The 14,624-nt window shown below is 34.5% G+C and overlaps 1 protein-coding gene across 1 annotated transcript in view; it reads right to left on the minus strand.

Annotated features, from left to right (window-relative positions):
• Window positions 1–14,624, minus strand: part of LOC150101877 (serine/threonine-protein kinase ATR-like) — an 860,597-nt gene that overhangs the window by 295,292 nt on the left and 550,681 nt on the right. Inside the window, exon 36 of the mRNA XM_090399924.1 lies at window positions 10,714–10,888. Coding sequence (XP_090256050.1) covers window positions 10,714–10,888 — 175 coding nt within the window. The remainder of the gene's footprint in view (window positions 1–10,713; window positions 10,889–14,624) is intronic.

Below are 14,624 nucleotides of genomic sequence, written 5' to 3' on the forward strand. Positions count from 1 at the left end.
AAAAAAAAAATCGTCCCACTGTTGTTTCGTTTCGCGAACTGTGGCAAACTGTTTTTGTGCTCTGAAGATGCAGATATAATACTGGCAAAATATCAGCAAATAAGTTAATAAATATTATTTTCTTTTCATTCTGTGCTGTCATCAATACAACGAAAATAAATAAGAGGACTAAGTACTGAGACCTGTAGTACCATTAGTCACATGCCTTCTCCTGGACTCGAGTTCTCTAAATTCCACTCTTTAATATCTCTATATCAGCCGCCCTCAAATTCAAATTACCAGATTCATATCTAACCCCATTTATTCCAATTTATACAACCAAATTCTATGTGGAATCCTGTCAAATGTCTTCATAAAGTTTGACAGTTTCAGTGTAGTCATTTCCTTCATCCATCATCGAACTCCAATGTTACTTCATTATAAAAAAAGTAAGCAAATTACCAAGGCAAGACCTATCCTTCACAATACCAGGTTGCCCTTTATAAAAATCATATACTTATCCACTTGGTCCTGAATTCTGTCTTACATGAATTAACCCAATACTTTAACCACCTCTAACGAGATACTGACTTGTCTTTAATTCACTACTTCTGTCTTGGAGCATTCTTTATGCAGAGGGACTATTTTGCCTCTTTCCCACTCCACTGGTGCCTTCCCAGTAGTGAGACTTAAATTAAACAGCTTAGTCAGAGGAGATGATAATCTGCTTTCATATTCTTGTAATGTATGGGTTGATTTTTCATCTAATCTAATAGTCATGTTTGCATTAAAGTTTCTACAATATCTTAGGTACCTCCAATTCTTGAACCTCTACTGTCCCATTAATTAATGACAGTCAGCATCGCAACATTACTACACAGATAGCACACCCTTGAAAAACAATCATACGGTAACTCAACTATTTAGTTTGCTTCTGTTACCCCTACCATCAACAATTTTTAAAGTCATCCTTCCATAATCATTCCTACTTTTACTTGACACATAACAAAAGAACTCTTCAGAATTGCTTTTGGCCTCATGGAATGGATTTGGTATCAGGAGCCTGGGAAAATGACACTGAGGTGAGACATAATGCAGAGGGTCTTGGGTAACTAGATCATCATCAGAAGAATGGCGAGAATGCATAAGTTCAGCTATTGCATGCAAATGAGATAATGATATGAATGACATTGAGTATGGCTATGTATCTGATGAAGGGATGGAAATGTACACTTTGGGTTCAGACTTTTTAAGTGCATTTGGGGCAAAAAAAAAAGAAAAAAGCTGTTCAACAGCACCAAGGATAAATCTAAGTATAAGAAAAAGCCAGGAGCATCAGAAACAAAGGGATTAAGTTTGGTGCTTAAATGAATACATTGTGGCACTAAGATTTCTAGAATTAGTGAAACCTGACTATCAGTGTCAAATGTTTACACATTTGACACTGATTTTTTTTATTTGAATTTTATGGTGCAAAGACATCAAAGGTCATACTGCACCAGAACACAGATCACAGCAGTACATATGGTAACTGCTGTGATCTGTGTTCTGGTGCAGTAGTAGGACAATCACAAACAATCATGCCTGCGGCAGGATTCAAACCCACAGCCTATTTATTGGCTGCAGAGTGTATATGCTAACCACTCGGCCAACCAGGAATGAGAGAACAGATAGAAGAGGAGGGGGAAAGAGTACTAGTAATGATATCTGATGACTTCAGGTGATTTATCGATAGAAACACTTGGAAGTAAAAATGATAATGACATCCTATATAGCGATGAGTTGAGACTATCTGGTGTAAAGTAGAGGCTAAAAGGATGAAATATATGGTGGGGATGTTGCTACAGACAAGGTTCAGTTGATGAGGATGATGAAAGGAATTACCAAATTTCTCTGATTGGTAGTAAACAAGTAACTGTTATGGATGACTTAAATTACTCAAACACTGATTGAGGAGAAGAGATATCTCATAATAAGAATGAAGAGAATGTATAGGGTTGTTGCAAAACAACTTTCTCAAGCAGCATATGAAAGATAGAACATGAGATCAAAGCATGTGCCATATTTAATCATAGTGTCAGAAGTAGTGTCAGTTAAGAATAAGACTATTTTACTACCGGTTGGTAACAGCGATCATGACATACTTTCCTGGGAAGTAGTTAATTATACAAATGTTCCAATTAGAATAGGTTACATGCTAAACTAAAAGGCTGGAAATTATGACCAATTAAGGACAATATAATCAATGATCCCATATATCAGTACTGAATGGAAAAGATATCAGCAATGCATGGTAATCTTTGATTCTCATGCATGCAGAAAGATACAGTAGCTGAAATAGAGTTCAAAGAACAATGTGCAACCTTATTAAGATGAGATACATAAGATGATGGGGATGAAATATCATGAGAATAAGATTGAGAGAAGTTATGAGAGATACAACATGCAGGCCAGAGAAGTTACAAGTATTTATGGGAAAGCTAAATGAGAGAACGAAAAGAAATAATGGCTATGTATGCTAAAGGCAATCAAAACAAATTATACTGTTATGCCACAAGTAGACAATATAATGAAACACTGAATGCAAACAAGTACTCATGTCAGAAGCTAGTAAGACTGTTCAATTAATGAGTGCTTACTTTGCTAAGATTATATCAACCAGGTGTATGTAACATGATACTACTATTACACTAGATTAAGAGATACAGGTGCATGAGAATGAGGTTGGAAAGCTGTTGCATATCCTGGACAAGAATTTGGCAATAGGGACAGATGGAATATCAGCATGTAAAGGTCTTAACAAGACCTTCACCCTCAGAAGTTTTGTTAAGCATTTAATGAGATACAGCTGGTATTGTACACCTTGAACTCTTGTCACAAAACCAAACAATCAGAGCTGAAGTATACTGTGAACAACTCTATTGATTTGAATGAAAAATTGAAAGAAAAGAGGTGTTCTCTGGTCAATCGAAAGGGCATTGTTTTTTATCCTGATAATGCACACTCTCCCAGTGCAAGAATCACTTGTACCAAGATTGAGTAACTCGGGTGGATAAAGCTTCCACATCACAATATTCTCCTGTTCTTGCACCTTCAGATTACCACTTATTTCGAAGCTTGCAACATTTCATTAATGAAAAACAATATGATACATTATAGGCAAAGAAATTGAGCCTATGCAACTTCTTTGCCTTCAAACCTCTTGAATTCTATAGAAATGGCATTATGAAGCTTTCACAATGTTGGAAGAGTGTTACTGATTCAAATGGAGAATATATACTTGATTAAATTTATATCCTTTCAAAACTTAATGCTAAAAAAAAACATTACTTTTGGGATGATGTGATAATAATGCAGGTCACACTTCTTGCCTGTGCTTTATACAGTTTATGGACATGATGTTCACCTTTTTCTTTATATTCCCTCCACAACGTTTTGTCTACAACTCCTGCTTAATGATGCTGTTCATTCATCTTACTCATCCATATTATTCTGAATCTTATATACTTTGATAACACTTTCTCCAAACATCCCCTGACCACCTCCCATGCACCAACACCATCTCTCCCTCCAAATTCCTAAGCCGTGAAACTGCTGAAAGCAGATGCCTCAGTTTTTCATAATCACCTGCTTGGTATTTCCACAACATATCTCTTCTTCAGAAAATTCTACATGCCTAGCTATATCCCAGGTCAAGACTACATGGTCATCTTCCCTAAGCAGAGGCAGCATAGCTAGATTGGTTACAGATAAATTCTCTAATGCTATGACTAGATACAAAACTCTTGAACCTCGTGTCCCCTCCATTACATGCTGACTGAGGTGATTATCTCTCAGCAGCTGTATAAATTCCATTTCCTTCCCTCCATGTGACCATTTTCCTCCTCCCAAACTACACCTCCATAGTTGAAATCCCCACAGTAATTACTCATTCTGCACTCTTTGTGACAATTTGCCAAAGCAAGTTCTCTATCTCATACCAGGCATGCATCTCTAGATGTTACATCCATTCCCCATCTCTTCACCATCTTTCACAAAAAATATGAACGTCGTCATTCACATAATAATAATAATATAAAAAAAAGGTAATCTCCATGTTAAAATATGACGATTTATTGTAGATCAGATTTAAGAATATATTTATCATTAAACTCCTGCCATGTAGCTCAGGCAGTTTACAAGATATTATGATAATTATTATCATAATAAAACTATATGAAATATCACAATTATTAACTTCAAAACTACAATTTTCCTCAAAATTAATTTGTTATGGGTCAAGACATTATCAAAAATTATATTGCTGCCTTCCAAGCCAGTTAATCAATCCCCTAAATCTTGCTCTTACTCTGGGTCTTTTCCTAGCCTTCCTAGCAAAAGAGAAATTGTTTTGCTAATGTTTCCTTTCCTATTCTGTTTACCTGCCCATACTCCCTAAAATTAGCTTAACACATTCCTGAATGCTAACAACATCAAGTTCTTTCCTAATATCTTCATTTCTAATGTAATAATGGCACCATCTGTCCATTTATCTGTTCTTTCTCAGAACTACCATATCTATGGTCTCCAGTCTTTGATCAAGTTTGTAATCCGACTCTCAGATCCATAAGTTAAAACTGGTTTGAATACCACCTTGTATACAGTTAATTTAATGTTTTCACTAATTTCCATCTTATTCCATATGCATTTATTCATTTGGCTTCCTGCCTGAACAACTTTAATAATTATTTTGTATAGTTCAATATTTAATTTGCCATCTTCACTAAAAACTGTGCCTAAACAGTTGAAAAGTTTAACTGCTTCTAGAGGTTCTCCATTCAGGATGATGAAGTTCATGTATTCAGTGTTTCTGCTTATTTTCATTTTCTTTGTCTTTTAATTGCTGATCTTTGTGAAAAAATTATCACAGCTGTTATTCAGTTTAGTCAGGGAATTCTGTAGCTTTGTACTGAATTTCTTTGGGAGTATAACTACATCTAAATAAAGTAAAGAGCACATATTAACATTTGTAATTTCGATATAAATTTTAATGTCACTTTCTATCATAATGTAATAAGTTTAGATGATGAATAATGGTGGAGATAATGTGCAATTTTGTGTCACACCTGATTTAATATCAAACCATCTTCCTGTACCTCCTTCAATTCTAACTGCTGACTAACAAATCAAATATAAACTAATGAACTATAACATCATCATCAAATTCCTGATATATACCCTCAATGAGTGTACAGGATACGATAGTACTACATGAAAAATTACATCATTATTAACTTCCTATCTACAATTTTCCTCCAAATCAGTCTGTTACCTGTCAAGACTCTAACATGATCTTATATCTCTATCTTCTAAGGCACTTTTTACTGTATCAATCCACCTATATCTTGGTCATCCTCTGGATCTTTTTCCTGCCAACCTAGCAGAGAACACTTGTTTTGCTAATCTTTCCTCGCCTATTCTATTTAAGCGCCCATACCACCTGAGATCTCTGAGAACACATTCCTGGATGCTGACAATGTCAAGATCCTTCCTAATATCCTTGTTTTTAATATGATATTGCCAATGATGCCATTTGTTCATGCCCCTAATCTTTCTCAGGACTCATATATCTGCAGTCTCTAGTCTTTGGTCAAGTGTTTTACATCTGACCCAGCTCTCAGAACCATAAGTTAAAACTGGCTTGAATACTGTCTTGTATACAGTTAATTAGTGTTTTGGCTAATTTCTCTCTTATTCCATATAAATTTATTCAGATGACTTCCTACCATACCAGCTTTGTTGATTCTATTGTCTATTTCCATATTTAATTTACCATCTTCACTAAAAACAGTGCCTAAGTAGCTGAAATGTTTTACTTGTTCTCTAAGTTCTCCATTCACGATGTAGTTGATATTTTCAATGTTTCTGCCTATTTTCATTGTCTTTGTCTTTTTAATGCTGCCCTTCATATCATATCTATTACAACAGTTATTCACTTTAGTCAGGGAATCTTGCAGGCTTGTAGCGAATTTAATTAGAAGTATAACATTGTCCACATAAAGCAAAGAGCTGACACTAACACCTCCAATTTTGATATCAGGTATAATATTGCTTTCCATCATAATGTGATCCATATAGATAATAAATAACAGAGGGGGATAATGTACATCCTTGTCTCACACCAGATTTAACATTAAACCATCTTCCTGTAGTTCCTTCAATTCTAACTGCTGACTTACAACTCAAATATAGACTAAGTATTGCTTGATATAATGCCCCATCGACATTGCTTGATATAATGCCCCATCGATATAATGCCCCATATAACTGTAGGGTTTTGAATAGCTTCTCTCTTGGCACCTTGTCATATGCCCTTTTCAGATCTTCAAAACTTAAATACAGATCTTTGTTATATTCCCATGATTTCTCAACTATCTGTCGTAATGTCCAAATCTCATCCTGACAGCCTGAATCCAGCTTGTTCTTCACCAAGCTTTTCTTCCACGATTTGAATGGTTTTCAACCGTTTCTCAAGTATACTTGCAGAACTCTTACCAGGAACACTCAGTAAAGAAATACCTCTGTAATTCTCACATTCAGGTTTTATTTCCCTTTTTATATATGGGTACTATGAGAGTTCTACTCCAATCATCAGGAATTTGTCCCTCTGTCCAGGCCTTCTGAACTATGCAGTGCAGTCACTATAAGACTTTTATACCTCCATACTTGAGCATTTCTGGTCAAATATCATCTACTCCTGCTGCCTTTCCACATTTCAGACTTTTGATGGCTTTTTTTCTAGTTCAAGTATGGATATGTATTCCTGACTGCATGCCTAGTCAGTGTTTTTTACCACTGTGCTGTCATCACTGCTTGTGTCATTTAGTAATTTTTCGAAGTAATTACTCCATACTTCCAGGATATCTTTTTCTCCCATTTGCATGTCACCTTTATCATCTCTAATTTCTTTTATAGTTGCTAATCTTTCCTCGCCTATTCTATTTAAGCGACCATACCACCTGAGATCTCTGAGAACACATTCCTGGATGCTGACAATGTCAAGATCTTTCCTAATATCCTCGTTTTTAATATGATATTGCCATTGATGCCATCTGCCATCTTTTACAGAACTCTTTTCTCCATTTCCGAGATTCTTCAATAACTTCAGAATATCTTGCCACCTTCTTGATATTTATTTCCTATGTTCTTACCAAAGTTCTCCCATGACTTTGTTTAGCTAGTTTTACAGTGTTTAGCTTTCTTACATTTGTCTCTGTATTCTCTAAGAGCACAAGCCATCTTATTTGCCAGGAACTTTTGTTATGCTTTCTTCTTTTCATTTCTTCCACTGCCTCTTTAATTTACTGTGTCCACCATGGAGTTCTGATTTTTCTATCCTTGCAGACAACCTCACCACATGACTCTCTGGCTGAATCAATCAGTGTTTTCTTCAGGGCTTGCCAATGAATCTCCAAGGTCTGGTTCCCATTCTCAAACCCTTTCATTTTTTCTTGAATAATATTTGTGTATTTTAGTCTATAGTTCACATCTGAGAGCTGCTCAACTTTTATTCACTTTAAAACTTTCTTACGTGTTCTTCTTTTCGAATATAAACTAACATGTTCTTCTTTTCAAATATGAACTATATATTGCTTAATCTAATGTCCCATTTACATCATAGAACTTTAACATTTTGAACAGCTTTTCTCTACAGACTTTGTAATATGTGTTATCCAGATTCATACATTCCCATGATTTCTCAATTATTTTTCTTAAAATGAAAATCTTATCCTGATAACCTCTATTTGGTCATAAACCATCTTGTTCTTGTCCAAGTTTTCTTTCCACAATTTTTTTCTTATCCTTTTCTCAAGTATACTTACATAAATGTTACCAAGAAGACTCAGTAGTGAAATTCCTCTGTAATTCTCACATTTAGTTTTATTTCCCTTCTTACATTTCTGTTGAGAGCTCTACTCTATCATCTGAGATTTGCCCCTCTGACCAGTGCTTCTGAATTATGCAGTGTAGCCATTGCAGAAAAATGGCCAGTGTAAAAAAAAGCCATTGTAGCCATTCATACCTCCATATATGAGTATTTCTGGTTGAATATCATCTATTCCAGTTGTATTTTTTGCCAACATTCTGATATTTATTTTCTGTTCTGATCAAACTTTTTCATGATTTATGTTTCATGCATTTTACACAGTGCTTCACTTTCTTACATTTTTGCTGTATTTTTAAGAGAACAAACTGACTTATTTGTCAGAAACTTTTGATATGCTGTTTCTTTTCCTTTACTGCCTCCATCTTCCTGAGACTACCATGGAGCTCTGATTTTTCTATCCTTTCAACCTCACTATATAACTCTCTGGGTGAATCGAGCAGTGTTCTTCAGGGTTTGCCAATAAATCTCCAAAGTTTGGTTCTTGTTTACACACTTTTTTTTCATTTTTTTTAAAAAAAATGTTTGTATATTTCAGTCTATAGTTCATCTCTGAAAACTACTCAACTTGGATTCATTTTAAAACTTTCTTACACACTATTCTTTTCAATATGAAATTCAATTTGATCTTGCTCAAAATTAAATGGTGATCACTCCCAATTTCAAATCCTCTGTATGCTCTTGTGTCCTGAACCAGTGTGAAATCATCACTATCAACAATAACATAGTCAATGAGACTTTCTTATTTTGGCATTATCTTCTCTCCATGTGAATTTGTGCACATATTCACGTTGGAACATACATATTGTTAGCAACAACTATTCCACAACATGAACAGAGATCCAGCACTTACCATGATTATGAGGTTTAGTCGTTTCTCCACATTTTCCCAAAGTATTTCTATATGTACGACTCATTTCCTAATCTGCTTTTTAAATCAACAAAAAAAAAATCAACTTTTCTTTTTTGTTGTGTCAGTTTATTTCTTTAGTGCCTCAAAAGATTTTTCCACTTCTTCCTTAGTAGAACAGTCATTAGCTTCTATATAAAAGTAGCCCAGTAGTGAAGATACTTCACATGCAAACTTTGTTTGCTTACACTTGGATAAAGGATTAAACCAAGAATATAATTTCTTGCCATCTTTAATTTATAGAACCTTCTCTATGACCATGGGCACAAATGAGTCTTATTGTTCAGTTCCCCATTTTGATATTTGCATCAATCACTATACCTGAAATTGTCTGCCATTAAAGAAGATTATCCTTGTATTTAGTGTTGAATACTATAAATACTCCTTCTTTTCCCTGAATGTTATTACCTGAATATAAAAACTTGTATTTGTTGCTTAGAAAGATCTCACTTTTTTTATCTTCTTTGTTTCAGTAAAACCTGTTATTTTTATCAGGTACTTATCCAATTCTTCTGCTAGTTTTCCATTTCTTTTCCATTGATGCCTCTTATGTTCATGGTGCCAATCTTGAACTCTGCTGACCTTCAGTTGGAATTTGTTTGAGTAGTTAACTTTCTGCTGTTTACCCAAGTTCCCTGACTAAGATGAGGAGAACAGTATGGTGGTTTTAATGACATCATAAGTATGCTTACAGTCATTCCCAGATAGATTATGAGATAGAGCAACTAAACAAGCTTATGGAAAGTAGTATAGTAAAGATAGCTGTAGTGCTATTCTAAATAAATCTGCTACAAGTCTGCAAAATTCCTTGACTAAATTGAATAATTATTGTAATAGATATGGTATGAAGGTCAGCAATAAAAAGACAAAGAATGAAAATAGGCAGAATCATTGAAAATGTCAACTGCGTTGTGAACGGAGAACCTGTGGAACAAGTAAAACATTTCAGCTACTTAGGCACGATTTTTAGTGAAGATGGTAAATTAAATATGGAAATAGACAACAGAATCAACAAAGCTGGTAGGAAGTCAACTGAATAAATTCATATGGAATAAGAGAGAAATTAGTCGGAACGCTAAATTAGCTGTATACAAGACGGTGTTCAAATCAGTTTTAACTTATGGATCTGAGAGCTGGGTCAGAAGTAAAACACTTGACCAAAGACTAGACACTGCATGAATGGCAATATCATATTAAAATCGAGGATATTAGGAAAGATTTTGACATTGTCAGCAATCAGGAATGTGTTCACAGAGATCTCAGGTTGTATGGTCACTTAAATAGAATGGGAGAGGAAAGATTAGCAAAATAAGTGTTCTATATCAGGTTGGCAAAAAAAAAGACCCAGAGGAAGACCTAGGTCTTCCTCTGGGTATATATATTGTGGACTGATACAGTAAAAAGTGCCTTAGAAGATAGAAATATAAGATCTGATAATGTTGGGTCTTGACAGGTAACAGACTGGTTTGGAGGAAAATTGTAGACAGGAAGTTAGTAATGATGTAAATTTTTCATGTAGTACTATCATATCCTGTACACCCCCTTGAGGGGACATAGCAGGAATTTGATTATGATGATGATGGTTTAAGCCAATAAGAATACAATTTTCTTAGCTAAATCCCAAATTGTGAGCCCATTCTCACTTGTTCAGTATTTAGATAGTTACATAACATGGTGCACCACAAGAAGATTAGGATTAGACAATAGGTCAGAAGCCTTAGTTGTCTGCATTCCTTTAAAGGCTATGTGGAGATCTCTTTCCAGTTTTACAGCTTTAGCTCTTAAGCATCCCAAAAATATTCTTTAGGTAAAAAGTTGGTTTACCAATGCAAATGATCAAACTCTTTAAAATAATTCTTTAAAAATCATGACATTTATGAAATTCAAATTAGATAATTACCATTTTTTTGTTTAAGCTGCTGGCTAGAAATTTGAAGTCGCTGTTGAATCCAACGAGTAAGATAATCCAGAACTGAAAACACAGTTTGTGTACTAAGATGACAGAGATCAGAATGTGTGGTGGGATGCTGTGTTACTTCCTGAGTGCTCAAAACTGCTATGACTTCATTGTAAATCTACAGGTTGAAAGAAAGTTATAACTAAAACAGTGAGATCTACATAGAGAATAACTATAACAAACACAACTTGTCTGAAGCTTGTATACTACTATTAAAATATATGTTTAATGTAAATGGCATATGGCATCCCAAAAGAATTACAAAAATCAAAGTTATGTAACAATAATGAAAGATTAAAATACAGAAACAACCTCGGCACTTCAAAACAATATCAGCCAGTTTCTGACAACTTTTATCCCTTTAACTAAATTTCAATCTGGCTGAGATATTATCTCTAAATAACCTGCTCTTTTGATACATTTCTACTATCAAACTTAATTCTGTACATTTCTAGGATATTATCTAATTTTCTTTGGTCCATTAGGATCACAAAGAAGAAGGCTGTCAGAATGTGTATGTATCTGTATAAAGAGAGGTTATAATATAACGTTATAATATAAATTACACATACTGTGTAATTTATATCAGATAAATGCAGTTTATAATATACTTTTAGTCAGTGTGTAGTGTTTGTTTGAGATACATTTGTTTTTTTTACTTGTAATGTATTTATTATTTAAAGTGAGCGTGTGGAAATAGAAAGCAAGACAGAATGCCAGTGTTATAAAAATTAATGTCAAAAGTGTTCATGTCAAAAACAAGAAAGCAGTCTTGTGAAATTTTGTGAAAATGCAAGTGCTGAAGAAAACAAACGAAGGAATGAATAAAAGTGTGAGTACTAAGGAAGATAATATGAACCAACAGAAGTGAAAGACAAAGAGAAGAGAAAGGTGGTTTTAATAAGAGATTGAGTTTCAGAGAGATAAATATCTTAAGCAGCATGTGACAGAAGCAACAAGAGGATTTATAGTGCTAGATTTTGTGGTATCTCCACAAGATGTAGTTGTTAATGAGGTATTAACACTGCTGCCAGTTGGTGAGAATGAACATAAGGTACTTGTTTGGAAAGTGGTGGAACAAAGAAAATTGCAAAAATTATATATGTAGAGTTATAAGGTGGATTATTATGGGAAGCTTTGTAGTCAACTAGCATCAACATATTGGATAGATGAGCTGCAAAGAAAACATGTTGACAGTGCATAGGAATTCATAAGGCAGTATCTAACACAAGCAATGTATAACTGCATATACCAAAGAGATAAGCAAATAAATAGAGCGGAGGTGAAATAGATGAACAGTGATACCAAGCAAACTATGTTGGAAAAGAAACAAGACAGTTCATGGATCTCAGACACGTGAGAAGTATAAAGTGCAGGCTAGGAAATTATTATTATTATGTGACAATTCCAGGGAGTCCAAAGACTCATTGAGGGAGGACACCTACTCTACAACTGTCTCCACTGCAACCACCATCATTTAAACCAATGCCATCTACTGCCTACCACCACCACCATTATTTTCACAATTGCAAACATCCATGACCACGATGAGATTCAAACTTGCAGCCTTCTGGCTCAAGAGCAGATATGCTAACCGCTCGGCCAACCAGGAATGTGACAAGCATGGTAAAGAAAGAAAAGATGCAGTATGTGAGGAGATTGGCTAGTCAGGCTAAAGATAATTCAGGAGAATTCTTCCTCTGTCACAAGAAGAAGAAGAAGGCACTTCATAAACTCCTGGATGTGATAAAGAAGAGATTTTGTCCTTGGGTGAATGGTTGAGATTTGCAAATTTGACATAAGGTTTAAATAGAGTACATAGCTGATGTTTACTAAGCACTCTAGATATCTTTTCAGATGTACCTTGAATTTATGGGATGTTAACAGTTTTTCTGTAATCTTGTGTTGTAGGCAATGGGGGGGGGGAGATGATTTCTGGGGAGCATTTAGTATTTTTTTCTATCCTATGGGGATTATAGCCATTGGCTAAGAAGGCGTGACGTGAGTGAGTGAGTTCAGCCGTGAGAACAAATCACTCTAGTTCTGCGAGTTAATGTTTTTAGAATACCATACTGTTGAGATGAGTGGTGGTGGTGTGACTGTTTGTGCAAATATCTCCCTGTATGTGTGGAGAGAACTGTGAACATCCAGTTTAGCAGATGTTCACAGTTCATAACAGAACATAAAAAGTTCAGATACCCCTTCACACAGAATCAATTGGAAGAAAACCAAAGTGCTACACAGAAGTCATTATAATTCAGAGAGATTGTTGTTGGGATCAACAGAAGCTCTAAAACATACCCCAAACTTCAACAAGTAGGCTGTATAATATAAATTTGCCAAAAATCCAGGAGACAGTCATTTTAAGATCTAATTAATACTCTTTCCCCCCCAACATAGATGGTGCCTAATTATGACCTTAGCCTTTGTGTTGTCCGTTACAATTGTTTAAATTAATCCTACTGTTATACCATATTGTTGTTGTTTCATACTGAAAAACTGATTTTTTTTTTTTTTTTTTGCTCTGAAGATGTTGGATATGATACCAGTGAAATATCAGCAAATAAGTTAATAAACAGTAATTATTTTCTTATCATTTTGTGTTATCATCAATACTGTAAAAATAAATTAACACGGACTACGTACACATAAATCTTTCCACATGATTATGGCAGGCTGACATTGGTAGATAGTTGTGGCAGCAGAGTGACCACTGCAAAAGATATAGCGGAATTATGAATGAGCACTTCATCAGTGTATATCATACTGGTGAATAATGCTGTGTAATATGTGTAAGGGAGGTAACTATTAGAAGAATTAGAAGAGAAAGAATCAGAGGCTTGTCAGGTATTGACTGGGTTAGATGTTAATAAGGCTGTGGAGATTGGATGACAATCACCAGATATTTTTAAGGAATGTGCAAAACTCTCTGTCCACATATTACCCACAAGTCCCTAGCCTTATCTATTTACTGTAATCCAGTATCATCAATGTGATGTACATTATGTAACCTTTTCAACTCACAGAGTGAATACCTTACCTTCTGCAATATTAAAAAGTCATTTAAATGCTGCAAAATTATCCTTTGCCCACAATACCAATTTATTTAAATCATACTGCATGATTTCTAATACTTTTATCAGTTATTGCCCTCCTCAGTTTTGCATTATCATCAAACAACTGAATATTATCCCCATTCCCTTAAATATTTCTCTCTATCATTAGTATACAAATTAAAGAGGCTAGGAATAATTGTGGAAGAGAAATCTAGGAATTCATTTCAATAAAAATTATGGAGACTACAAATGTGTTAGGAATAATTACTTTAATTTCCCAACATTTCGACTTTCATATTAATGTCATCATCTGAAGTATACATATGTACATACAAAGACAAGCTATATTACATTTCAAACAGTAAGCCAGTGACTCTACTGGCATGACCTCTAGTGAGGAAAAAAAAAAAAGAAAAAATACTACATCAAAGCTATATTCTATTTATAACATAATCAGAGAACAAATTCACATAGATAGTTTTAATACAGCAAAATTGGTGGCCTAATCCATAAATTAACAATTTTTACTGAAATTAATGCTGATCACCATGTAACACTAAAAGAAAAGAAATCCAGGAAAGAACAAGTTCAATTATGGAAGTAGAGATTATTAGGATCAGTATTTTATACAAATAGTTGAAAAATCATAAGATTATTATTATTATAAAGAGAGACCTCAAGGTATAGAGGGAGGGGGCATTCTTTTAAGCTTACACAGTGATCCAAATGCATTTTCGAAAATTATGGAGACAACTACTGTGTTTGAATAAAAACTTTAGTTTAATATAACTAAAATCT

Source organism: Typopeltis vanoorti, chromosome 11, assembly GCF_054136105.1.
Source record: "Typopeltis vanoorti isolate ZY-2024b chromosome 11, IOZ_Tvanoo_1.0, whole genome shotgun sequence".
Classification (NCBI taxonomy): Eukaryota; Metazoa; Arthropoda; class Arachnida; order Uropygi; family Thelyphonidae; genus Typopeltis; species Typopeltis vanoorti.